Source organism: Etheostoma cragini, chromosome 2 (genome assembly GCF_013103735.1).
Source record: "Etheostoma cragini isolate CJK2018 chromosome 2, CSU_Ecrag_1.0, whole genome shotgun sequence".
NCBI lineage: Eukaryota > Metazoa > Chordata > Actinopteri > Perciformes > Percidae > Etheostoma > Etheostoma cragini.
Genome location: NC_048408.1, coordinates 22,664,896 through 22,691,803, shown reverse-complemented (window position 1 = coordinate 22,691,803; position 26,908 = coordinate 22,664,896). Strand labels below are relative to the sequence as shown.

The window sequence follows — 26,908 nt, the reverse complement described above, 5'->3', positions numbered from 1 at the left end:
AATGAGCATAATATGGGACCTTTAAGGAATAACTCATCAAGTAATCATATGAACACTTTCAAACTGATAACACAAACACCATTCATTTATTGGTATATATTTTATAATACTTTATAGGTATCATTCTGTTAAATACATATGTACTAAGCCTGTGTCTGTCTATAGGCAGGGATTCACATTTAGTCCAGGTTCAGTGCAGTGATGACCAAACAACTCCTTTTGTTCCAAACACAGAAGGGAATGTTAAGCATAATGGAGGAGCTAATGCTCAACACATCACTTTATCATTTGTTATCGTTTCACCTTATTTCTATTCTTCTTTCTTGTACTCCTCCAACCTCCTTTTTTCTGTAGACTAATGCTTTTCCATTGACTAAGGTTGAATTTCACGGGAGGAGGGACAGAGTGGTCTCCCTGAGGTCCTCCTTTATGGCGCCAAAATAAACCAGCTGGGAATGCATTGTGGGTCAGCTGTAGAGTCAGGCACGCGGGTCCGATAGTGTACAATCAGTGATCAGTTTAGGTCCAGATTGAGACAATGAGGTTTGGCTTAGGCTGGTTTAGTCCAGTTTTGAATCCACCTAGATCCTTTAGGGGCCATTAAGACAAGTAACATGGGTAACTTAGGACCAGATGCTGTTGAGCTTCCAAGGTAACAGGGCAATGCAAAATATGTCAGCACGTAAATGTGGGAAGGAATATCTGAGTCAATTAGTTCTGACAGTGCTGAATGCTGTCTTGAATCTAACAGAAATAAACTTTTGAGCTTTCTCTGGTGATTCAATTGTGCCCAAAAAGCTCAAGATATTTGACAGAAAAAATAGGATTTGTTTGAAAAACTAGACTCAGGTGCTCTGCAGAATAGAATAGTTTCAAGTCTTGGGGGTGGGATGCATTCATGCTTTTGTCGGTGAAGCAGCAGTGGTAAGGATCCAGGTAAATCTTGGTGGAAAATCAAAGTACAAGGACATCTTGATCTCCTAAAGAAACAGTTCTGGCTCTGTGGTCAAAGGAAGGGTGCTTGGAGTTGTCACTGTTGAGGGGGAAAAGGCATCGAAGGGACAGTGGAGGCACACCCTGTTAGTTAGGTGGTGTGTGCATGTTTGTGTCTATGCACCTTTAAGTGCACCTGAGTGTGTGTGTTTCTGTGTGTTTCTGTGAGTTAGCGTTTCTTCAAGAGGTCAGGTTCTATAGCAGCTGATGTGTCTTCAGACAGACACAAATACATCCAGTCCAAGTTTTATCCACTTTGAGTGTGCACAATGACATCAGACCAGGATCCGCAGGCTCATTTAAACTAGTTTTATTGTAGTCGGCATAGATTAATCCAAATAGAGTCCATTCTGCTCCCTCTGCAGACCAGAGCTGGAAAGATGCAGTGGTCTCAGAGGAAAGGGTTGTGGCTGTGTGTCTGCAACTGAGTGCGCTGTGGTGGTCGCGGAGAAAGGGGGAGCAGGGGCCGTGGGAGGTTGGAGGGAAGGTCTAGGAGTCCAGCGGGAGGTTGTGTGAAGGAGGAGGGGAGGATGGGTGGCTGGTGGGGCAGAGGAAGGGGCAGCGACGGGCTGTAGGAGAGCATGTGTGGGGGCAGTGGGGATGTAGAGCATGGTCTCATTTGGTTGAGGGTGAGGCGAGGCTGGTCGCAGTGGAAGGGGTTGGTGGGAGACGGAGAACTCAGACCTGAGAAGACAAAATTGTACATGTGGGAGACCTTTTGATAATATCATAATTATGTTTTTTGTAAGTGCAGAACATTAGCTATTTAATCATAGCTTGTTACCTAAGAGGAAGGGGTTGCTGTGCATCTTGCTAGATGGGTTGGAGGGTATGAGAGCGTCTAAATTGACCAGCGAAGCCCCCGTAGCTCCTAGGAAGGCTTCTGGGGTTTGACAGATACGTGGACCTGGGGTGCTGAGCGGGGGTGCTAGCCGGGACAGGTCAAACATCTCCGGGCTGGCCGACTCTCGTCCATTTACCAGGGGTTTTACCGGAGTGTCAGCCCCAAATGGATCTGGCTTAGAATCTGCAAATGGGTCGGTGTCTGCCATTACCCCAAACAGCTCCGCATCTGCTTCAGAAACAAAAAAAAGGATTGCAAAATAGTTACTGAGGGGATATTATGTAATATAATGCATAGATGATCATTTAAAGGAAGTTACCATGAAGTTTCTTATGCACAATACTCAAATATCAATAAATAAATGAATTCCTGCACTATTGTATCAAATTACATTAAAATTTGATCCTGTTGCTGTGTCCTTACCTGAGACATGTAAAGCATACAATACAATACATATAATACAATACTATGTGATGCTACATGTGAAATGATCAAACACAGTAGGTTACCTTTGAACTTACTGTTCTGTGCATCTACTGTACATCATATATTATATGTACTATCAGTCTACCTGCTGTCAATGGGCTCATGTTGGAAGAAGATTGTTTTTCTTTCCAACCACTGTCAATGCAGGAGACGTATTGCGTCGGTAAGATCTAAATGTAAAGTAAAATCCAATGTACTTCTGGCTGCATTGTACTGAACTACCTGTGGGACTAGCAGGTTGAGGGGAAGACACTTGAGGGACATCCTGTTTAGGATTCTCTTCTTCCTGTGCAGCAAACGGATCCGTCTCGTCACCACCTGCTTGTCAAATTGAAAACATTAGAATCTTAGGAAGAGTGCAGTGCTTACATCTTTTGAAACACTGTATATAACATTGTATATGCATTTTTAATGAGGCTGGCGTTCTTAAAAGGGACCTCCATCGGTTGGGCTGTTCCAGTCATGATTGACAGGGCTGGGGGAGGGAGGTGCTGCTTCCCAGGGGGCTGTGCGTGAGTTCGCACATGGAGCCCAAGGATTGGACGTGTTGGAGGATAAGGGAGGGGCCGTCCATGGGCTACCAATCACAGGAGTGCTGGAGTGAACTGCTGTAATGAGAGATTAAAAAACAACTACACAAAACTCATTGTGAAGCGTTAAAAACACCCAACCTCACAGAATGGGTATGTCTGAGCCACCCACCTACAGAGTCCCAGGGGTCAGAGGTGATGTCACCGGGTGGTTGGGAAGAGTTCCAAGGGTCTCCCGGCTGAGGTGGCGCCTCAGATGAGGGGCCGAATATGTCCACCAGGTCCAGCATAGCTGACTGCAGAAGGAGACAAAATCCTTCTTAGATCTGTGCCAAACATTCTCAAGTCGGGGTTGCTGGATGTTGTTTTTTTTTGGGAGGAGAGTATGCAGATGCTTATACAGTTACTGTAATTGTGTGATTTAAACACAACTACTTTAAAACACTACTGAGAGATTCTTAGTTAAATGAAGTAGCTGTGTGTAAATTTATAAATGAGGAAACTATGTTGGAGTGTTGTCTTCATGCTGTGTCAGTTAAAACTATATCACTGTTTAATTAAAAACATTTTTCTTGATACAATTGAATTGTTTCAGATACCCTAACAGATAGTGTTTATTTATAGGTTAAGGAAATTGTCACACTTTTTAAGCTAAAGGAACCATTTAAAAAATCCAAATGATTTCCTGAAAAAAGGCATTGTTTTTGGAGGATACATAGTTTTGACAGCGATAATCTACTTAAGTCATACTGGCAGTGCTGGCTTTATGCACTTACCTAGGAAAATCTGAGCACACTTTAAAAGAAATATTGTTTCCTTTGAGCATAAATATGCACAATGTTTTACAGCCACTGTAGTGAAAACCCATTTAGAACAGCAGAGCAGTTTATCACGAGTTTTATAATTAATTACTGGTGATTATTGTTGAGTCTGTTTAATTTATCAGAAAGCCAATACTCCAGACATCATATGTGGTTGAAACCGTATTTATATTCTTTATATTTTGTTTGGTAATGTGTGTATGTTAGCAATGCGACTACAAGACATAATGCAGTGAAAAGAGTGCAAAGAGTTTAGATGACTCTGCAGCAGTTGGCAGGGCAGCATCTCATGGCAGAGTAGGCAGCCGATATCTAGAAATCTTTAAGAGCTTAATCTCTCTACACCCATTACAAATTGTACATTAGGCTTCAGATAAAAGGATAGCCATTAATCAATGTCCTATTTTAATGTGTGATGATGCAAAGTAATGATGCATGACATGTATCTGACTTTGTGAATATGTCAGGAATTACATCCGTCAGAGAACCATTGGGAAGCTCACTTTACTGTTTTCCCCCCATGTCTTTATTTCCACACTGCTTTGTCTATAGGGCACATGAAAGTACCCTTAATCCTATGATAAGCAGCCTAATATGAACACTTACAAGTCATGGGGACTTTTTCATAAGATAGGTGGTGACTCTGATTGGCTTGTTGACAGGCCAATGAATAAAGAAGCTGGTGTGCTACAATATGAGACGTATGCTTTCAGGGAAATGTCATGCTGAGTTTAAGGTTAGACAAGACAAAGTTATTGTCATTCAGCCGGCACGTCTTTCTTTTCTCTCAGTCTACCGTTTCTCTCTCAAACCTCCCCATTATGCTGATCTATGTCTATTTGTCTCGGTTTTCTCCCTATTCCATAGTCAGCACTACAAACTTCACTTTATTCTCTAAATGCGTGCCAAAAAAAACACCTACAAATGCACCTGCCCACCTCTCCATGCAAACACACTAAAGTAGCAAGCATGCACACACAGTTTTAAAACTCACCTCCTGCGTCCCCGACTGACTCTCTCTCCTGCTCTCATCCAGGGCCTTTTGCAACAGTGACTCGTCTCCTTGGCGACAGGAGTGCTCCTGCAGGGGCGGCATTGTGACATCATCAACATTATCGCCACGGCCATAAGCATGGACACACACCCACGCGGGCATGTACAAGCTGGCGTTAATGAAACAGCCTTTGTTTGGCCCAGTAAAACGAATGCAGCTCTGTTGGCTTTTTTGTGCTGTTGAAAAATTTAGTTGACAAAGACAAGAGGCTGGTTAAGAGCCACATGGAGAGGAAGAATGCAGAGACTGCTTTATCTGTAGAAGTTATATGTATGTTGGAGATCCAGTGGGAGATACAGCAGATGTCCTGGAGAGGAGTAAGCTGACTAAGGAAGGAAAAAGTTAGAAAGTAAAGTGATTTGCTGGCCACAGAAAATCCTTGTAGTTAAGCTATAAGAGCCATATCACACATTACAGAGTACTGTATACCACAGCTAAAATAGTGTGTTTTTGTGTGTTTCTGTTTGTGTGTGTGTGTGTGTGTGTATGTGTATGTGTATCTGCTCATACTCCTTTTGGCTAAGGCTCAAAGCAATCTGTAGTTGTGTATCTTCTTCCATCTCTATGGTAACAGGGGAGGGAAGGGCTAGCTGGATGAAGGTGGGCGAATGTTCAGAACATTTGTAACATCATTGTTATTATTGGAATCATCAAGAGGCAATAAGTAGAGGTGTGACGGGATCTCATACAAGATTAAATGTGACAAGGTTAAAAGGTGCAGAGCAGCAGCCTTGAAATTAGCATACAAAATCCCCTGCCCGTTCTCCAAAGTTGACTCCGAGTTTACTTTTCAAAAAGCGATAGCGGAAGACAAAAGCTGCCTGTAAAACCCAGCGTTGGAAGCGTTAGAGAGTGCCGCCGCTTTCCCTCTCTCCCAGTTTCTCGCTATCTCTCCCTCTCTCTCTCTCCCTCTCTCTCTCTGACAAATTCAAAAACAGAACATTTGTTCCCAGCTACTGCCAAAACGCTTGGTTCTCTGAGTGAAGAGACTCTCTCTCCACCAGACATATGGAATTAGCAACGGTGTAACAGACAGTTCTACAGAAGAGAAGCCCGTTATCTGAGTATGTGGCAAAACCATTCAGTGCTCGGTTTTCATTTTGTGACTTTGGATTGAATAAAGGACTATTTTTGCAGACTCTTCTTTGATGTTTTCTGCTAAATAGTTTTAAAATCTTCTTGATCTTGTGAACCCAATCTTGTGTCTAGTCTCGTCTTGTCAGCTGGGTGTCTCGCCCTAGCCCTTGCAATGAGACATGTGTGGCTCAAATGCAGAGGAAGAGTGTGTGTGTGTGTGTGTTGTGTTAGAGGAAGGGTACTGTCACACTGTCATAGAGCTAAAGGAGATTAGATTACACATTATCACAATTATGTGTGCATTTGTTGTTTTACCTTCTGACTCTCCTCTCTGCTCATGGCTAAAGCCAGCTGGAGCTGCAGCTCCTCCTCACCGCTGGTCTGTGGCCGAGCCTGCTCCAGGTCCGAGGCTGCGCGAGGTGAGGATGACGAGGCTGCAGAGGGAACAAGTGAAACGAGTTTAAGGGATGGTGCAATTGACGTGGGGAATGCATGAGCAAACGCATAGAGATGTGGAGCGCCAGAAGTGCTGGGCTGATTTCAATATTTTTAGGCCTATGCTGCAGTATTGATAATCTATGGTGGATTGTCCAAAGTGCTGAGCTACAGCACCACATGCATTCCATCAGGGATCAGCCTTAATACAAAGAAGTGTATATGTTTCCTGCTCCATCTATGTATCAATTGCCAACTCATTAAATAAGCTGTTCAGTGCTCCAAGTAAGTTTAGACTTTAAAGCGGCTATAAGCTGGTAGTGATAAACCTACAGAGAATTATCACCAGACTCTTCATCTCCCCTCCGCTTTACAGAGCTTTATATCAAGTTTCAGCTCATTGTTTAGCTGTCTGGAAACTCTACGGTTTTGATTAATTTTCACCTCTCTCATGCCGTTGTTTTCATCTGCAGCAGGCAGCTCTTTTCAGTGAAAAAGCCCTAAAAATGCTAGCCTTATTATAAAATCAGCCACTACAACAGTGAGTGTTTTTGGCTCTTTGGCTTCACATTGCAGTAAAGAGACCAACACAGCTTAGCAAACCACAATGCAGCAAAGAGGACGCTACACTAGAAAGACTAGCGACAAGTGACCCACCAAAAGGTCCGAGTTATACTTTATCGGAAGTGTTTAATGTTTTGTGGTTTTTAACAGTCTCCTACGCAGTGTATGAGACTTAGCACCACAACTCAGACAGTTAGCAACCAGCTGGTGAACATAGTGGATCCTTCCTCAGGTAAAAGGCCTGATATTTCGCTCAGGAGATGGAGGAGACCAAAACCATGGCTAAAAGAGAGTACATATTAAACTTACATTCATCAGGTGGACAAAAACACTCCAAGTGAATGATAATGTTGATTTGTACTGTGAGTGTGCAAATAAGCATATAACCCTAACAAGTTTGCTATATCATCTTATGTCGATGTTGTATTCTCAGCTCGTTTCCGCTGTGTCCAAGTGGCCAAAAAATCAGTTGTTACCAGTTTTAATACTCACAGTTGAAGGAGGACGGAGAGCCTCTGGATCTGCTGAATTCCTCCCCATACAGCACAGCCATGCTAGGCTGGCTTGTTCGCCTGCCTGGGTGGTAAGAAGGAGGTATACCTCCATACACACTCACACCCCCACCACCGCCCCCACCCCCTCCGCTGCCTCCCCCAGCCATTCGCTCCTTGGTCTTTAGGGCTTGACTCCGCTCCTGGCGGAGCCGCTCCTCGTCCCGGAGGAGACACACTAGTTGGCGTGCTTTTTCTCTCACATTGGCCCCCTGGTCTCTGCCGTCACGGTCCATGTACTGGAAGTCGCGTAGCGTCTGGACACCGCACAAATAAAAACACATTTTCATGATCTTTTGAAGATGATCTTGAGCTTTGAAAAAAAAACAAAAAAGTACAATTCAAATTATGGTTAAGATGATGCTGGAAAACCTCAGTAATCTCATCCTCAGGAATGTGACAATATTCCAGTTAAATCAGAAATTGCAAACAGACATCAAACACATGATCCACATAAACAATAAAGCAGCTCTGTTCCTGAGGTGTTCAGATTGCTGAGGTTCTCCTCTTGTTTCAGTCCAGTACCTGAATAGTGAATGCATTTTCACGGCACTGTTGAGCCACTCTCTCTGATCCTGTCTTCAGCAGGTAATCCAACAAAGTCAGGGCCTGGAATCAAATGCTGATCATCACACTGATACTCCAAAATTAATCTATTCTACACATTGTAGAAAAATACATACAGGCAGCACCAAATGTATATGGATACTTGCAATGAGATGGATATAGAAAATAATACCATAAAACAACTGAGACACTACAGCCATGCCAGCAGCTCTGTGAGGGTTTCCTTCAGCTAAATGCTAAGATAGATGCAGTAGAAATGCTAGGATGACAATGTTTAGCAGGTATAATGTTTACCATGTTCACTGTGTTAGTTTAGCATGTTAGCATGATAGTGTAAGATAAGATCTATTGAAATGGGGAACTTTTAAACTGAAGATAGGGAAGAATGTAAGATGAGATTTCTTTTGTGAATGTTTAGTTAACAGATGACCTTATTCAGGGTTACTGAAAGAAGTCACACACAATCCATCAATAGCTTCATAGTGTATTCTGTTCCTAGAGTCAACAAGGGAGCTACCTAACATGTTGTGCCCTGCCTGTAATTCAGTAAGAATTAGGTTGGTAGAGGGATATGATGATGAGATAATGAAGTTTTGTTATGAGTCTTGAGGCGTTCTACTCTTCAAGAAGTGTCATTAAAAAGGGACCAAGTTACACAGAGAATGCTGTCTCCGTGCTCTTGGTCTATCCACGCTCCAAAAGTACTTATATATAATAACGACGAGTTAATAGTTAACACTAACAATCACTAGCGATACAATAGGAACATCATTCAGAACTGAGATCAAATGAGCTAGACTTTAGTGTCCTGAAGGGAATTTGTCTTGGACACATACACATACAGCATCTGCTGTTTAGGGAATACAACATAAAATGGTTAACTGTACATCTAAAAAGTGAATTGTTTCATTCTGAAAACTCTGCTTTTTAAAAACCAACAAGGCTCAGTTCAACATTTTGTTCGAACATAAAGATCCTCATCTCTTGTCTTGATTTTGAAATCAGATGATTTTCTGCGACTATACTTCAAAGTGCTGTTTGTTCACGAAACTAAATAGTCAACTTCATGAGAGAAAGTCAGAGGTTCACAAAAATTAGCAAGATACAGCATCTGGGCCCCAGGGATATCTGTACCAAATTGTGTGCCAACCCACAGAGTGTGATATATTTGACAGTGTGAAAACTTTGACATGCTGGTGGCGCCAGAGGAAGGTCAGAGGATCAGCACATAGATTAGAATATATCCTCTAGAGACATTGAACATCTGCTTTAGTCTGTATTTCAAGGCAATCCACCTTATAGTTGTCAACATATATTTCTCTCTGAACCAAAAATGTAGGAAGAACGTTAAAAAACAAATATTAAAGAGGGAAAAGGTGAAGGGAAAAACGTTGTGGTGGGCAGTCAGAGGGAAGCTAAAGAAACAGTAAAGCTAAAGTAAGCCAGCAGAAAGGAAGAGAGACACATACACAGAGAGCTGAAGTGATTAAACGTAGCAGTCTGACAGAAATCTTTCATGAGTTCACCTTGTAGACGTGTCTCCAGTTCTTGCCGCTGTCGTTGAGGCGTTTCCACACCATGCCCATGACCTCAGCAAATGCCACCACATTGAACGTCAAGTCAGCGATCTCCGACATGAGAGACGAAGATGGGCCCCAAGGGTCGTTCGAAGTGGCCTCGCGAACCTACCCGCCACCATCAGAGGAACAGTGAGGTACATTTCTTCTCATATTTGCATCCATATAATGTTCTTTCTCATCCAAATCAACAGTATAATAAGATTAAAAAGTGAGAGAGGTTTTGTTTTGATATGACTTGACATCAATTTAAAGGAGTTTACCCTTCCTCAAAGTCTGACACATGAAAGCTACTGCACAATGACACTTCAGGAGAACACAGTTCAATTATAATACCTTGATTTCTGCTTCTGAATAGTTGTGCACAATGTTCTTCACCTGCCGACGCAGGGCTGAGGTTGTCATGGTGACAGGTGATGGAGGATGTGGAGGGATAGAAAGTGGGGAAAAAAACACTCAACAACTAAATAGAAAGGGTGTGAGGAGGAAAGTGGACTGGAGCAGGAGAGGAGAGGTATATGGCATTGAAGGCTCCTCTTCTCTGTCAGGACTTATAGGACGCCCCTGTAAGAAAGAGACACAATACATGCCTAAAAATAAAATCTAGTATTTTTTGCAATTCTCAGCCTTGTAGGGTTGATCTAATGAGCAAATCCCCACCTTGTTGATGGGACATTCTGAACCTACAGTTCAATGCTATGGGATGTAAAAGATTAGTATGTTTCCATGGATTCACGGAGTAATGCTGTTGGCTTCAGCATGAGCCCTGTCTTTTTTTACTTTATTAATTAAAGTCAAACCATTTATCTATTAGCAGTTCTTGTTTGCAATGTGCCCATGGATGTACAGACAACAATCACCAGATTACTTTGATAAGAGAAAAAACTTTAAAACGTGATGATTCTCAGGTAAGATCTGGAGCCGTTAGGGGCATCTGTTTTTCTGTGACTCATAATGACAATGTTAATATGCTGATGTTTAGCAGGTAGACTATGATAGTTTTGAAGGTATTGGTGATGAACCAAAGTCTTGGCCGAGTTTTGACCTGATGCTACCAAAGCGGATAGATGCTACATTATAACATTTCAAAGACTTTGCCATCCACAGGGCCTTAGCACGGTCAAAAAACAACACGTCAAGTTTGCACTTCATTTATTTCTTTGCTATTCATGTCAATGTGAAAACCCTGAGCAAAAGACTGATGACTGAATGAGCGGCTTACAATTGGTGCCTGCTCAGGAAGTAGGTCATAAAAAAAGCTCTGGCACTCAGGTGTCTGATGAATCTTCTTGACGGCTTAATTTATTTAGGCCAACACACACATGCAGCTGCCTGACACACACCCACACACACACACACTAACACACACATACACACACACATCTAATTTTTGTCTTCCAAATTGATATTTCAGAGAGGACACAAGGGAATCTGTCACTAAGTGTTCCAGTGATACTTTTCCCTCTGCCTGCTAAGCCTTCCCTCTAACAGAACACACTTTACTCATTAAAGCAAAGCTGCAACAGGGTGACCTCACTCAACTAAACCTCAGTCATTGGGTCACTAAACAAAGTTACATTTGTGATCCCAATGCAAAGCTGATGTGCTCTGTTTCTAAGATTTCTTTCTTGCAGTGCTTAAGGGAACAGCTAACAGCTAACAAAGTTAACAAGAAAGTTTTTTTCATACTGTTAGTCCATTCTTTCTGTGTTGCTGATCATTTCCTACATTATGTATGAATTACTGTATGATTTATTTAATTGTTTTCAATTAGGCATACAAATAAAAACATACGCTACGATTGGCACGGGTCCAGTTATAATTTTTACCAGATAATAAAACATCTCTACATGGGTTGACATACAGTTTGGTTATATAAATCAATACCAGATTATCTGTATTTTGTGTTAAAATGTACCTGTAAAACACCTGCCCACAGGAGGCTTTTTCAGCCCATAAAGCCCGTTCACTAACTTGACCATGCATTTGGCTCATGACAACTTACCATAATTATTATATTTATTAATTTAAATATGTGTTATTATGTTAATTCTTGATTTTTTAAAGGCCTGTGTGCATTATTTTTTAATTGATTTCATTTTAACACCACTGTCCACTGCTGCTCCACAACAGTTCGCAGAGACTGTCACACTGAAACATGTCATAGGATGCCTCTTCCTGCTGAAAAGCAAACATCAGCAGAAGCACAGAGGAACTGAGATGCACACAGCAGGGGCAGGGACAGAAAAGTCTGAGGACGAGCCTGAGAGTGTTTGTACATGGGCGAGAGAGAGAGAGAAAGAGAGACAGAGAGAGAGAGAGAGAGAGAGAGAAAAAATGAAGGGCATAAAGAAGAAAGTGAAGCTCAGCAACTTCAACCAGTATCACTTTTCTGCAAAATCATCTTTAGCTTTGTGTTGTGACACACACACACACACAAACACAAACACATGCACACACACACACCCACACACACACACACACACATACACATGCACACACACGTGCACAAAGGTAATGAAATGCTAGTGCTGTCTGCTGCATGAGGTGTTTGAAACTATTGCTCTTTTCATCCCTTTGTCTGACCCTCACACCGCGACGTCCCACACACCGCAATCTATACCTGTAAAAGCAATCCCACACTGTCTACTAGGGGTGGGGGAAAGAAATCTAAAAGTCATATGTATTGTGATTCTCTGGCAACCATTTTTAAAATTGATTATTTTCCCTCAGAAAAAAATTGTTTTAGATATGTCTCATGACATATTGTTTCTGAATGTGTAATTCAACTTTTTTCAATACAGAATTTCAATACCTAAGGGGTAAATCTCATGACCGTCAGTGAGCCAATAAGCATGCTGTATGCTTTTACCAATATCTAATTATGGTTGTGATTGGCTGTCTGCACACATGAAAAACTCTGCACAAAGACTGGGGTCACGTAGTAGGGGCATGAAAAATAAATAAAAAGATTTATTTTTGATTGTGTAATGTTGTAATTGATTTTCGTATCATCCAATTGTTATTGGAAAAGGTTTAGAAAATGCTATCGAGGTCAAGGTATCGGTATCAGTACTGTGTAGATGCAAAGCTCTATCTATTACAAAACATTACTTACAGTTTTTAGAATCATTGGTAACAGAATGTCCAGGCCAATGCCATCAGAAACCGCATTAAAATGTATGTATACAGTATGTATATACAGTTATAATTTTAAGATTATTTATTTAAGATATTTAAGATGCCGATAGGTTACTTAAGTTAAGACATTAAGTTAAATTATTGGCGTTCAAAGATTAATGTGCACAGTTCCACAAACACCAACATGTGTTCTTTAAGCAGAAGTACAAGAGTAAAATCCATCCTGAAGTATGAAATATTGTACAGCTCAGTTCATAAAGTCTCATGCATCCCAGAGACAGACAGTGGTGATGAAGTCATCCAGACACAAACTGTGGCGCTGCTCTGTCAGTAATGCAACGAATGAATGACAGCCCCCATGGTGATTGTACTGGAATATTTTCTGACTCACAGCTATGAGCTGCTCTATTCAAATGACTCATCTGGGTGTAATAACATTCACTCTGAGCCACAGTCACTACATCAAGATGGACCAACTCAAGGAAGAGTCACCTGATTCAATTATTAACTGAAGTCGTGATGCTCAACTCCAAAGACAGTTGTCTCTTTAGGCCTAGATACCGATTGAATACCACAATGCAAACTATATGCTTTTACTTCAGATACTACATATACTACTACAACAATACATAAATGAACACACAAAGTTACACAACCAAGTGAGTAAGCGAGAGTAAAGTTTATTAACGGATATGGTCTGATGCGCCAAAATGCTCAAACACCGAGAACCTACGTCATCCCGTTGTCCACACTGATGGATGCGCATGCGTGCTGTGACAGCAGGTAAACTGTCTATTTCAGGTGGTGATGGAGAGGAGGAGGGCGCCCATGCTGGGTCTGCGTAATGCATTACCGAACCGCCCCACCGACACCCCCACACATTCTCTCTCTTTCTCTCTCTCTCTCTCTCTCTCACACACACACACACAAACACACGCACACACACTATTGCGGTGGATTCCCTGTGCAGTCTGCCATGTGTAGCACAGATTCCTGTAAGGCCAGCTGCCACTGGAGTTGTCTGTTACATGTAGGTCGGCAGCTCAATAGGCTACATTGTAGATTGTATAGGCCACTCAATTAAAATGAGAATTATTTGCACAAAAAAGCCAAAAGATGAATCCCCCGGTAATTTTAAAATACCGCTTACCTTGCCCATTACTCATCTCTCGCCTTGTCCACTGAGCATCCTCGCCTCTCCGCTATCTCCTCTCCGCGTCCCGATAATATCCCCTCCGCTGGGATCGGCTAAGCAGCAGAGCAACCACAATTATCTCCCTCCGCTCTTATATTCGTCAAACGTGAGAGAGGAGCCGAACAGGGAGTCTTCTCCTAAATGGGAATGTTAGCGTCTAAACCCAGGCCCCAACCTGGATGATGCGAGTCGCTCGGGCAGTCAGTGGTGAAATCCGCATAGGACAAGGATAAGCCAAAGCACACGACTCACTCACTCGCTCTCTCACTCAGGCAGCCCCATCCACACACGCATACAACACCGGCAGGCCACGCACGCACAGCATACACAATCACAACGGCGAGAGAGAGAGAGAGAGAGGCAGGGACGGGGGCGCGCCGTTTGCAGAGTTGGCGGTACCAACTATCATCCGCTTATGTGACTGTTAATATCTGAATGAATAATACTCCACATCTGCTGTGCAGGAGCACCAAAACGTTTATTAATTTCCACAACCAATTAAGGTAGAAACACATTTATTACATTTGGTTCCATATGTTCAGTGGGTTCCTGTACCTGCCTCTCACTTGTTAGTAGTTTGTTTGTGCTGTTCATCTTCCTCATTTAGATCATCCATCAGGTCACACAGATTGTCCACCAGGTCTTCCATCAGATCATACACCTGACAGATAGACACACATAGATCAATGGATGCATAGGATATAAGACTGTGGAAAACCTCAAAAGGTTACTTAAGTGATTTGGTGTTGCATTTCCCAAAAACGGGGGATCATGAAAGATAGACTTTTGAACAAGTGAGGTAACCAGATTAAGTGGAATTCCTCATGACAAGTACCCTGAACTTAGTGTGAGACAATTGAAACACTTGCCTTTTTGTGCAGGAGGTTCCTGTAAATGTCCATCACCTCCGCCTCGTTATTTTGGTCACCAGGAGGTTGTTGACTGATGCTGTTGTCTGGAGGGGTATCCGTCAGTGGGGCTGATTCCTTCCCTTGCTTTTCCTTTGTATGTTTCACCGCTTCCTCCTTTTTTTTACCCTTCTTTTTGCTGTCCTGTACACACATAATAAAGACAGACGTAAGTTAGTGATGAATGACCATGCGAGAGGATCAAATTTCCACAACGGGTTGGCTGGTAAGTGGGTGTGTTCATCCATCCTGAAAAACCAACTCTCATGTATTCATGGTTTTTAACATTGGACGATATGCACTGTTTAAGGTATAGTATAGCTTTGTGTGCGTGTCCACCACAGATGGCTTAAACTGGTCCAGATGCTATTAATTCACACCCTGGGCACACAGTTGGAAAGCAGGTGCACATTTGCAGGCAGTAAAAAAAGTGTCCTGTTACCATGGTACCCCTTAAGTGATAGGCTGTACCTTACCTATGACTCAACCATCACACAGGAGAAAATCACTCAGCAAAATATACTGACATTCAGACCAGAATGCATCTTTAGTCAGCTTCTAATTTTAATATTTGTTTGCCTTTGATAGCTGATAATGGCGTCACAAACCATTAGGAGAGAGATGCAACAGGTCCCAGGGAAGACCAGAACATCGTTTAAGTGTCAAGTTTGAGCGACCATGACGCAGCAATTTTCGCATCACTGAAGTGTAGGCCTCCTCAAGTATAATGTTGGGATTAGTCCATTTCCAACAAAATAAGTAATAATCAATCTGTAATTCGCTCTTGAAAAAAAAAGTCCCTCCCTGTTTAATCATCCAGATAATTTGAGCTATAGCTTTGCAGAGACCGTGGGACGCCAGCGTCCTCATTAAGACTCTCAATCTCAGTGCTGACAGATTTGGGGCCTATTTGTGGGGCCTATTGAGGATGGGGGCAGAAAAACAATTGTTTGCATTAAAATGGATGGGAACTAAGTGAAATGTTTAGCTCCTTATCTCACCCAACCAGTCACAATGTGAACACATGAAGATCCATGACCCCATTCTATTGCTAAGCTATTATTAACAACTCCTCTGGTGGACAACAAAGAATGGTGGAGAGTGTTAGCTTCCTGTACACACACAAACAGGAACAAAAACACACATTTGCAGACATACACAGGCTTAAATTAATCAAGAACACAAACATGTATTATTACACAAATAAAGTTCAATGCAAACTCCTTCAGGAAGACTTTTAAATAACTTCAATCACCATTATCTCTCCCTAAAACTATTCAGCTGTTAGGAGGCGTTCTCTTTTCAGTAAACCAACCAGAACTGGCCACGGAATTCATGATCGAATCACAACATGACATCCTGCTTTAAATGTGCTCTTTCCTTGCAATCAGCTGTCTTTTCAGGCAAACGTGCAACCCTCCTCCTCCCCTTTACCTCCGGGCATCGTTGACCACGTCAACCGGAGTTCCTTTCTGGCAGTCAGGTCATACGTTCGGTCTTTGGGTTCCCTCTCCACCATCACCAGTGTCTAGGCTCCATCGAGGGGAACATGGCTTGGCTCCTCTACCCCTTTTTTAATGAATATTTGTAATGATGGAGTCTAATCCCCAAAGACTATACATTTCTTATTATGCACTTGTACAATAAATCTGCCCGATTGATTGATTAAAGTCTTTCCTGATTGTAATGGTTATACAGTTGTATTTGGTTGCACAGGTGCTCCTTCTATAAAGTAAACCAACCCTTTAGTGTTATGGGGAACAGAAGCCAGCAGGCACACAACATGACATGTAATACAGTGCTTCAGAAAACTATCCAACAGAACATAATGTTGCAGGTATATGCATCACTGACAACCGGGTAGAAGGTGGCCGGGTGGTGTGGAGACAGCCAAACGTAACAAGAAAACAAAAGTTGTCTTGATGAATGGCAGATGAATGAATGAAAGAATGATGAACAGACAGCTTTACAGAAGTACAGAAGGTGACTCATGGTTGGGTGAGCTGAAAGTCTGCTGAAGTGATTTGTCTTGATACTTTTTTCATGCTAATAATTAAAACACTTTCGAATCTGCTGCCACATGGTGGCAAAACAGCCCATCATCTCCACAAACCATACAGTAAACTTTTTGTTTCCCTCACCTCCATTGATTTGTCAGTGGTTGCTGACTTGGAATCGCTTTTGTTGTCATCTTTCATTTTGGACCTTACCCCACTCCTCTCCTCTTTAGAAGCTGCTCCTTCCTTTTTCTCACTCTTCTCATCTTTGTCATCAGCTTTATCTGCAATGTGAAGACAGAATAGTAGGCAGCATAAATCTTCACCAATCTATGTCCGAATGAAGGTCTGTGAGTCTCACCAGCTTCTACGATTGGGGATTCCTCCTTTTTATCGATCCATGTGTCTCTCTCTGGAAGGCCCAGCAGGTTTCTGAGCCACAAGCCCTCACCAGCCATAGTGTCCAGCAGTTTCCTCCACAGCTGCTGCCTGCAGGGGGCACCACACACCACAATAACATGTAGGCTTACTCCACTGAGTGTGGCTAATGGGTGTGTGTGAATGACAGAGCCCAGGTGCTTTGATAAAGATACTTTGTGGATCATGTGTGTTCATGCCTCACCCCATGGCTGCTGCTGTTAGCTGGTTGTGTTTCTGTTGAGAAGGCTCAGAAAGCTGCAGAAACAAGGAGTTGAGCTTAGCCAGGCTCTTTTCCTGAGCTGCTTCTTGCTCAGGCAGAGCTAGCACAACCTGAAGAGGAGAACAGGTGAATGGACACAATATGTTATGTTTTTAATGCATCACCATGGTATAATATTTTACACGGTGCATTCAAAGAGACCCTTGGATCTATAACCTTGGACCAATATGCTATATGTACTGCTACACGTACTTTCTTTGTACTAACCAAGTGTCCCCATGCCCTGTAACAGCACACAATGGCTCTACCTGTCGGAAAGTATCAACAGAAAGGTCCCAGGTGCGTCCTGGATGCACTTCTCGCCACAATCTCTTTAGGTCCTCCACTGGCTCATAAAGGTACTGCAACTAAAACAATGCATGGAGCAGTAATTTAAATGAGTAAACATGCAACCATAAGACTCCTATGAAGAAAAATGTATGCCACAGGATTATAATCGATCGCCACTGATGGTTATTCTCCTCTAACAACTGTGATGCATGTCATAATTTTCTGTCGAAAAAATTGTGTGCACCATTTGTGGTGATGAAATGTGACCTCGTGAAAGTTAAGAGCTTCAATTAACCTAATAATTGGTAATGACAGATGTGACTTTTAAAGAAAAAGCCCTCTATTTATCCCAAATAGATGGAATATAATAAGAGATATGCTTCATGTTTTGTAACTTTCCAATACTGTTTCCACTTAATCCTTCCCATGGCTTTTGCTTATGTCTATTAGCCTGGTTTCCTATTACTGATCACTGCCATGGCAACATAAACTATTTTGTACATTGTAGAGGTAACAGTGACTGGTTTAGATTTCATTAATAATAAGTAGAGGTGGGGAAAGAAATCAAAAATAGTATGTATCATTAATTTTCTTGTTGTCGTGTTCAATCCAAATTACTAATACAATCAAATTGCAATCGCTCCTAGAATCGCAATAAATGGAAATTGCAATACAAATCAAATCAGCACTCATGTACTGTGAAAGAATCAAATCGGGACAAAAGCGTATTGTCCCGGCCCTAATTATTAGTTGCCTTAAATTGTGATGGCAATACAGTACTATAATTGTGGACCAACACCAAATCCAGGTTGGGAAAGGGCAGCCATAAGGGGCTGATCACACTCTTGCACACAGCCAGTGAAATGTAAAAAACATCGTGATGAATAGACTCATTAACGGGTCATCTCACACACATGAGGTGGTGTGACTAAGACTAAAAAATAACACTCTAAACAATAGAAATGATCCACAAAACTAGTCCACCCTAATGTGTGATGACCAATGTGTCTCAAACTATATATGGAAGAAAAATAACAAGTCACCATTCTCTGTAGGCAACACTGAATCCGAAGGGGGCTTAAGGTTTGTACAAAAATATCAACTTTACTGGTGACTAAGAAACTCGTGGGATGTGTTAACTAACATTCTTCCACTTGTAGGACTTACCTTGGGGTTTTTGCTTAAAAACTCTTGCTCTTCTGTGACGTAAAGTTCTGAAGGAGAGCTGGGTCTCTCTGGGGTGCGGAACCCCAACAGCACCTCGTTCACAATTGACCGACACATTTTTACATTCACTATCTTTTCCAGCTTTGTCTGCTTGTGCACACACAACAGAAACACAGACATAAAAAGAGAACATTTTGGTTTCTGTTCATGAAAACCTTAGTGCCATCATGTTTTTCTGTCTCACATTTTACAGTTTACTTGTACACCACCTCTATGAAAAGCCTCTGGTCTGCAGTTTTGTCCTGGTACAGAGCCACCCCCCTTAATGTGACCTGCATGGAGGCTCCTTGCAGCAGCACAGGGTGGGTGTTGAGCTGCCATCGTTCAGTGTTGATGCCTGGCTCCTCTGACTTAAATATGAACTCCACCTGCTGGGTGTCACCTGGACAGATCACACCTAGAGGGGAAGCCAAATACAAAGCAGTAAGGCACACTGAGCAGTGGTTGAAAGACACAGTATGATAAGGTTGACACAGGGACAAAGCGTATGACGTTGCAGCAGGTGTCTGATTATGTTTGTATTTACCAGAGGAGGAGTTGAAGTAGAAGTGAAGCTTTTTTGTTTGTGATCGCAGCTTAGGAAAGCTGTGTGGCACGGGAAGTTGCTGCCAGCTGTAGAAGATGGCTGTGCTGCCTTCATTGTGCAGCTCCAGGTGGGAAGAGGCTATCTCTCCAGTTGGAGCCTCAAAGATTATCGTGCCACTGAGTCCTACTTCTCCCTGATCAATCAGTGTTGAAGTGTTGGAGAGTGAGAAAGTGTATTCAAAATAATTTCAAATAATAGCCAGCTTGACAAATAAAGGCCGGACGCTTATACTGTAAAAGCCAGGTAGAAAAGATTGAGGAGATTGAAATGACCTGTAGCCCACTACAATTACTCATATAGTAAAGGTAGAATACTGTCAGTCTCTACAGCACTAATCAATGACTACAACAGCAGAGTCATGTGATATTCAGCACTCTAATGCTCTCAGTTTCATTTTGTTTATACAAATAATGTTTTCAATATTAATTCCAGTTGTTTCTAAATTGGCGTACTCCTGATCAATGTTAAAGTACAGTCAACAACACTTGATGTATGACCAATGTCTTTTCACCTTAAAAGCCTACCTAAAATGGGACGGCTGCATTCATGATAGCTTAACGTTGTTCGGGGAGACAGGCAAAGTACTGATAGTGTGCAAACTGATTTCATGATTAATTTATCAAGATGAGGTAAACAAGGAGGTTATCTCTGAATAAGAAAAAATAAAAATATGTCTCGTATATAAGCCTGGTTTTCTCTGAGGTAGGTAATACCATTTGTGAATTTACTTAAGTCCTAGTTTGAAACATGCCAACCAACTTACTATGTAAAGGCCGTTCTGTACCTGGTTAGTGGGGGAGTTTCCAGTCCAGCTAGCAAGCTGACCACAGAACCTCAAGGCAGGAATGAGCAGAGCATCTGACCGGACATCATCATACTGTGCCAGCGGATCACTGTGGAAGACATTGAGACAGCAGTAGCGCCACTCAGTCCATGAGTTAGACAATCAGTGAATGAGTTGATCTGGCCATTAGATTCAATGATGCATTCAGTTGTTTTTGTTTAACTTGAATTTAACAAATGTTGCATCAGAAAGCTGCCCTCCAACGGGATAAAGAGACTATTTTAACGACACATAGTCGTACATACTGGGACATTTAACCTTAACACTACATTGCTGACAACTGAATCCCACATTCATATAAAATCAATCCATATAATAGTCTTTATATATAAATGTTGAGGTTGCTTGTAAGAACAAACATTTTGTACTTTGTTTTTATTATTTCCATTACAGTTTGAATGACATATTTAAGACTGCACAAACACATTAACGTGGTCTCAAAAATGCACCAGGAATTAATGGCTTGTAAATACACGATTGTGTTTTAAAGTGCCTTTGAAGTAGGTCAGCATCGTTAGCCTGATATTGACACATTCAGCCTAGAAACAGTTGGACTTTGGTTAGGAAGGATTGCAAATATCTAATAAATTAGTGAAGAACAGCTTACAGGTTCTCCTGCTGTATCTTCTTGGACTCTGTCTCCTCTTCCTTCTTCTCCAGTAAGTGACTCTGACACACTTTGACTAAATTAAATGGCTTGCCAGAACCAATAACTTCCAGTGCATTGATATCCTGTAAGTAATCACAGTGAAAAATAGTGGTGATTATGAAGGTCTGGTCAGCTACGTTTGGTATGTCCATACAAAAGTCTGATTCCTGCTTTTGAAAAGGAAAAATTCTTTTCAGTATACGTATGTCCTGTTCACTCGCATCCAGTAAGTGCAGCCAGACAGGACCTGTCCCCTGTCCCCATCATCTCTCTCTCTACTGTTACGCAGATATCACAAAGCCATGGACAAGTTTTGTTACTGTCTGTGTGTTGGTCAGTAGGAACTTCAGACCCCAATCTCCTCAGCATCACATTAGCCACCAGCGCAAGAGAACCCACTGCTACCATTTCATCCCATGTCAAAGACACAGACGTGTGTGTGTGTGTGTGTGTGTGTGTGTGTGTGTGTGAGAAAGAGGATACTAAATGCAACCAGATACTAAAATATAATTTGTCTAAACCTTCCCAAAATTAGCACCAAATACGTGGGGAGTTAATAGGTTTAAAGAAAAACTGGGTGTGCAAAGTTTTTATCCCAGAACCTCCTGCCCCTGCTGATCATTGCAATGCAGAGAGAGCAGAAAGGCAAGTTTAGTCAATTTTCTTGGGCTCTGTTACCTCACAGATCTCAACAATGTTACTCCACGACTGACTGGACATGCTCCAGATTTCATAACTGTAATTTACGTGAACATGAATGTTTATGGAAGGGCTCCAGTGCTTCATTTACTCATTATCCATGTGTGTAATGAATGTACATTTTAATAAAATCAATCACATATTGGCCGTGTTTGTACATAAAACCCAGAACAGTGTGCCCATCGCTGGATGATCACAGGCTCTTAGTAAAGGTACAGAGTGATCAGGAGCAGCTAGCAGCTCTAGCAGCCGGAGACAGAATGTCCTGTGGGAATGAGCAGCTTGAGTGGGCTGCGTGGTTGGACGAGGGTTCCAATAATGAAGATGTTGATGCGCAATCTACATTGTTAGAGAGAACAAAAACAAAGTGTAATGTGAATAATTTGGATTGTGTTTTGTTGCCGGATGAAAGACAACTGAAGAACTAAATTGAAAGGTGTCTCTGGTGGACTTATCTTAAACATACATTAGTTGTACAGACGAACTTAGCCCTGCACACAACATTTGAGGTTGGGAAGTTAGGTCTGGACTTCTGTTGTGGAGCAACTATGTTCGAACCAGAGCTGTTCGGACCAATCAAATTATCAGGGCGGTCTTTATACAATAATGGACAGATGATCAACAGTAACGTAATCAACCATGTCACTAAAAAGCGCTTAGGTTGAATTTTTTTACAAAGATGGCTCTTGCTAGAGAATTGAGATTTGTAGATTCCGCCATCACGCCTGTTTGAGAACATATCTACAGCTCATTAATTTTAAAAGAGGAACAGAGAACCGCGATCAAGGCATTTGTCGATTGGAATGATGTTTTTGCCGTCCTTCCTACAGGACTCGGCAAAAAACGTCAACATACGTCACAATCCGTTGCTCTGATTGGTTGTAGGTCCATCCAATTGATTGCAGAGACGTTTTCAGTTGAAACACGCCCATAATCACAACCCAATGGAGAAGTATCAGACTTATGGTGTGACTAGGAACTGAGTATGACAACGTCCGCCTAACCCTGATACTGATGTATCTGCAATTGGCTGGGTCAATGTATTGGTTCTAGCTGTAGTTAAAAACCTTTGACCTTTTCAACCTGTCACATTTTCAGCAAATCAGACTGACCTGAGTTCTATTACAATGGTACAATAGGACCAAGTGTATAAATTTGAATACCTACTAAGCCAAAGGAGCACTCAGTGCTATATGTTGTGCATTGTGTATGTTGTGTTACCGGCTTTTTGATGTCCACGTCCCGTAGAACCTCCCTGAGCTCCTGGCACTGGTGCTGCAGGTATGCACTCTGGTCCCAAGTCCGAGAGGCTGGACGCAGAGTCTCAGAACAAGTTATTCCTACAGGAAGAAACATTTCCCACAGAAAAAATACAGTTACTCTCGGTTTATTGTAGTTCCACTAAAAAGAGGCTCTTCTTTGAGGGGGAAGAAATCAGAGGGAAAAGTGGATAGTTTAAATGTCAAAGAGCATTTTTTATTTGGGAACCACTGGGCTTCAGAGGAACTAAAAAAAGAAGGACAAAGTTTCCAGAACAAGGCGGAGAGGGAAAATCGAGACACAGTGAATTAGTGTCTGTGTGTACCTGATTCCTGGAGTATGCTGCCTGGTTGTCCTACATGTGTGATAGGCTCCCGTCTACCCTGCTCTGTCTGAGTCAGAGTGGCTGTGATGCCACTCATTTCATCTCCATAACGCTGGGGAAGACTCCAAAACTCACTTCCCACACGGTAACCCTAAGACATAGAAGTAAAGACACACATTAATGACGAAGCAAAAGAAAACATTTTTACTTTGGAAATATAACAAATGTATGATATGATTCTGACAGCCGATTAAAAACACAGTAGAACAGAGAAAGCAAATATGTGTTATACATATCCAGAGTGGATGAGTGGCTTGATTTGGTTTAGAAGCTCCCTCTGCTCCTGAGTTTCCCTGAAACGGTTAGCTTGGTTCATCAGCAAGTTTTCGACTGGCTGGTAGAGCAAGTCTTGAAAGAGTTGAAAAGAGCAGGAGATGAACAGAGAAATAGATAGAGACAGAGATAAGAAAATAATGCATACTTATGATATCAAATATTAAGCAAATATCTAGCTCCTTCATTTCCTTACATTGAGAAACCTTTTTTGAAATTATGCCTGTTGTACTGGTCTGTAGTAATGTTAATAAAAATGCAGGTACGTGAGTTTATGTGGCTTCCCTCATGTCCCTGCAGTTGTTTACAAGTTAAAGCTTTAAATAATGCTGATGCAATATTTATGACTATTTGTTCCAGGCTGCTGTACTCTCTGATCAGCTCACCAGATAGGAAGTCCTGCTGCTGTCTGCGCTGCATCATATGTGTATGCCAGTGCTTAAGGGCATTACTCTGGATGTTTTTGTGGCCATGCCCATTCTCCTGAGGCTCAGAGGGATGCCTCTCTGGGGCCTCAGATGGAGCATATCGCTGGGATTTTGGTATTCGCTTCACCAACTGGATGGTGGAGGGAGGAAAGAAAGAAGACATGACATATTTCTAATGCATTTAATAGTAGTTTGAAAGAATGCAAGCTGCTTTTGGTTGGCAGGTTTTAAATACAGTATATAAAGAAATATTTTGTTTCATGTGTATTAGAATAGAATAGAATTTAATTACTTTATTTTCATTATACAGAAGTACCCAGCACCTATGCAACGAGATTGAAGCAATCCCTTTACAGTGTTGCCACAAAAATATAAGAAATATATATGATATATGTGTATTATTTCATGTTCATTTCATTTGTTGTGAATTTACCTCTGTCTCCCCTTTGGCCTCCAGATAACTTCTGAAATCCTCTAAACTACCCAGGATGCTGTGTGGTAGAACCCTTCCCTGTTCATCATATCGAAACCCTTCTGGTCCTGAGAAGAAAAGTAAATGGATAGAAAAGACATCATTTTAGCCTTTATGCATGCATATTATTATTCAGATTTTTTATGAACTACCGGCTAATGCACAGTATGTTATTTTCAATGAGGGCAAAGAAATACAACTAACCTGTGTAGTCCAGATTTTGAAAGCCAGGGTCCAGATTCACTAGATGAGCCACCGGGCTTTGCACATCATTTCTAACTTCATCAGCTGGCTTTGTCTTACGAACATAAGCCATGCCCACTTGTTGACGGCTCTTGGGTGGCTTTGGTGTATGAAGCTGCAGTTGTGATCACATTCACAGTTAAATATAAGTGATTTAAAATATAAAAGTACATTGGTGCCACACAAACATGACTTGTATTTTAATTTCCAACTAATGTTAAAACTTTATATGGGGGAGGCGGGTCTACTTTTTTGAGGTCCCGTGGGTGAATGGCCAGAGCCTGGATATCACTGCCTGAAAGAGTAGAGCTCCGGGATTGGTCATCACCCAAGATGTCCAACTCTTCTGATGTTCTTAGCTTCTTGTTCTCTGTAGGAGAGGGTAGTAAAGAAAAAAGAATGTAAAATGGCAACAGTTTGGGTGTGTTTGAGTAATGTCATGCTATCTGAAAGTGGGTGCTACTGTACTTACAAGTTCCTCTGTAACATCTTCACACAGAAATAATAATTATTCATATGGTTTATTAATGAGCACCTAACTCCAACATTTAAAACAAATTAACCTATCAGTGCGCGCACACACACACACACAAACACGCAAACACAAAGAGATTACTCTGGAACAATGACATTATTATGTAATTGGTTATGTAATTCTGTTAATTTCTCCTTATCCAGCTATGCCTGATTATAGTTTCCATGGCCACAACAACAATGACTAATCCTTGGCTTTTATGTTCCATTTTGCTTCCATGTTGTCAGTTACAGACTCAACACAGTTTTTCGAATAAATGCTTTGCTTTGCTAAAGATGCCCTTGGCCCTTAAGGAAAACATTGGTCCATTGCTTTTATTTGTTTTTGTAAAATAATTTTTTCAAAAGAATTGACGTACAAAAGCCAATGAAACTAACCCATGTGTTTTCCTCTTATTTAAGGCATTTAAATCAGTATTAAAGCAACATTAAACCTAAGTTAATGCATTAAGGATCATATTTCCATAGTTAGCCGAACATGGCCCGTTATAAAACAAACGAGAGCTTTGAGTTTGACACTTTATGTGGGCTATATTTGTATGCTAGTAATACTTGAGTAACGTTACATTTATGAAGGGAGGTCGTTTACTTTTAACGTCATAACAGCGTATCTGACGTCACACTATCGCAACTTTTACTAAGGTCTGAATACTATTTCTTCCAATACTGCATACAAACAGGTCAAGTTTCGTACATGCAGGGGTAGCGTATTCTATTTATTGCAATCAGTGAAGCTCCTAAAACAGGTGAGTAGGCCACGTAACGCTAGCTAACGTTAGCCTACAAAAGAATGGGGGCAAAGACGGACAGAGGCGAAGGAGAGACAGAAAGCTGTTAGCTGACCTGAGTGAATTAGAGGTCTAGACACCTTCTTCGGTGTCTCGCTGGCGTTCATTTGCTCTAGCTAGCTAATTACAGTAAAAGCAATTGTCACGGAAAAATAATAACGGCTAGTAGTGCTAATCAACTTAATGCTAGCTCTGTAGTTCAGCGTCAAGTATCTTTTCTCTAATGGTAACCAAGGCAACGAAAGACTCAACACCACGGAAAGAGAGAAATGGAACAGCAACAAAAAGACAAAACGAGGCATGAGCGTTTCTACTTTGCTAAAAAGCAAGAAAATATAAAACGTTGCTAAAAAAGCAAGAAAAGAAAGGGAACAGGAACAAGGTGAAAAAAATGGTCTTGGGTAATATGCATGCACGTTTTTAGGGTCATCGATAACATACCAGAAATAAAACACATATCCTTCATTTCTTTTAGGCTCTATATATCAAATCAAAAGTGTGCAAATATTGGGAATAAAACACACATATGTAGGCCTAGTAGTTTACTAAATGTAAGCCTATGTGACTAAGCAATAATGATGAAAATAAGTAATTGCATTCATTTTTTGCAATTACTATTATTATTATTATTATTATTATTATTATTATTATTATTATTATTTGTTATTATAATTTGTTGTCTGCAACGCCGGCTCAAATTCCCGTGAGCTGAAAGGAGCTATGAAATGAAAATAGGAACCCAATCAAACAATTATATTTATTATTATTATTATTGGATGATCACTTCACTTGTTATCAAGGACCAACCAT

At 41.4% G+C, this 26,908-nt stretch overlaps 2 protein-coding genes across 3 annotated transcripts; both read right to left on the bottom strand.

Moving 5' to 3' along the window:
- Positions 1-66: 66 nt before the first annotated feature.
- On the bottom strand, positions 67-14,158 carry epn3b (epsin 3b). Of its 2 annotated transcripts, none has more exons than XM_034895812.1 (12): positions 13,791-14,158; positions 9,836-10,063; positions 9,449-9,607; positions 7,881-7,964; positions 7,297-7,612; positions 6,121-6,239; positions 4,669-4,755; positions 3,026-3,149; positions 2,761-2,931; positions 2,546-2,644; positions 1,778-2,065; positions 67-1,677 (listed from the first exon to the last, which is right to left on the bottom strand). In XM_034895812.1, the coding sequence occupies exons 2-12, from the start codon at positions 9,902-9,904 to the stop codon at positions 1,385-1,387; spliced, it is 1,809 nt and encodes a 602-aa protein (XP_034751703.1). In that variant the 5' UTR covers positions 9,905-10,063; positions 13,791-14,158; the 3' UTR covers positions 67-1,384. The 2 variants fall into 2 exon arrangements, with proteins under 2 accessions (XP_034751703.1, XP_034751708.1); XM_034895817.1 differs by having other exon boundaries at positions 2,546-2,641.
- A 130-nt stretch (positions 14,159-14,288) lies between these two features.
- On the bottom strand, positions 14,289-26,400 carry mycbpap (mycbp associated protein). Its single transcript, XM_034895655.1, has 19 exons — positions 26,154-26,400; positions 25,025-25,146; positions 24,738-24,891; positions 24,495-24,601; positions 24,020-24,191; positions 23,593-23,708; positions 23,301-23,451; positions 22,937-23,055; positions 20,975-21,099; positions 20,308-20,416; positions 19,464-19,656; positions 19,147-19,334; positions 18,878-19,024; positions 17,689-17,787; positions 17,363-17,490; positions 17,102-17,229; positions 16,885-17,024; positions 14,705-14,887; positions 14,289-14,496 (listed from the first exon to the last, which is right to left on the bottom strand). Exons 1-19 carry the CDS (start codon positions 26,203-26,205, stop codon positions 14,398-14,400), a joined length of 2,532 nt encoding a protein of 843 aa, XP_034751546.1. The 5' UTR covers positions 26,206-26,400; the 3' UTR covers positions 14,289-14,397.
- Between the last annotated feature and the right edge of the window lie 508 nt (positions 26,401-26,908).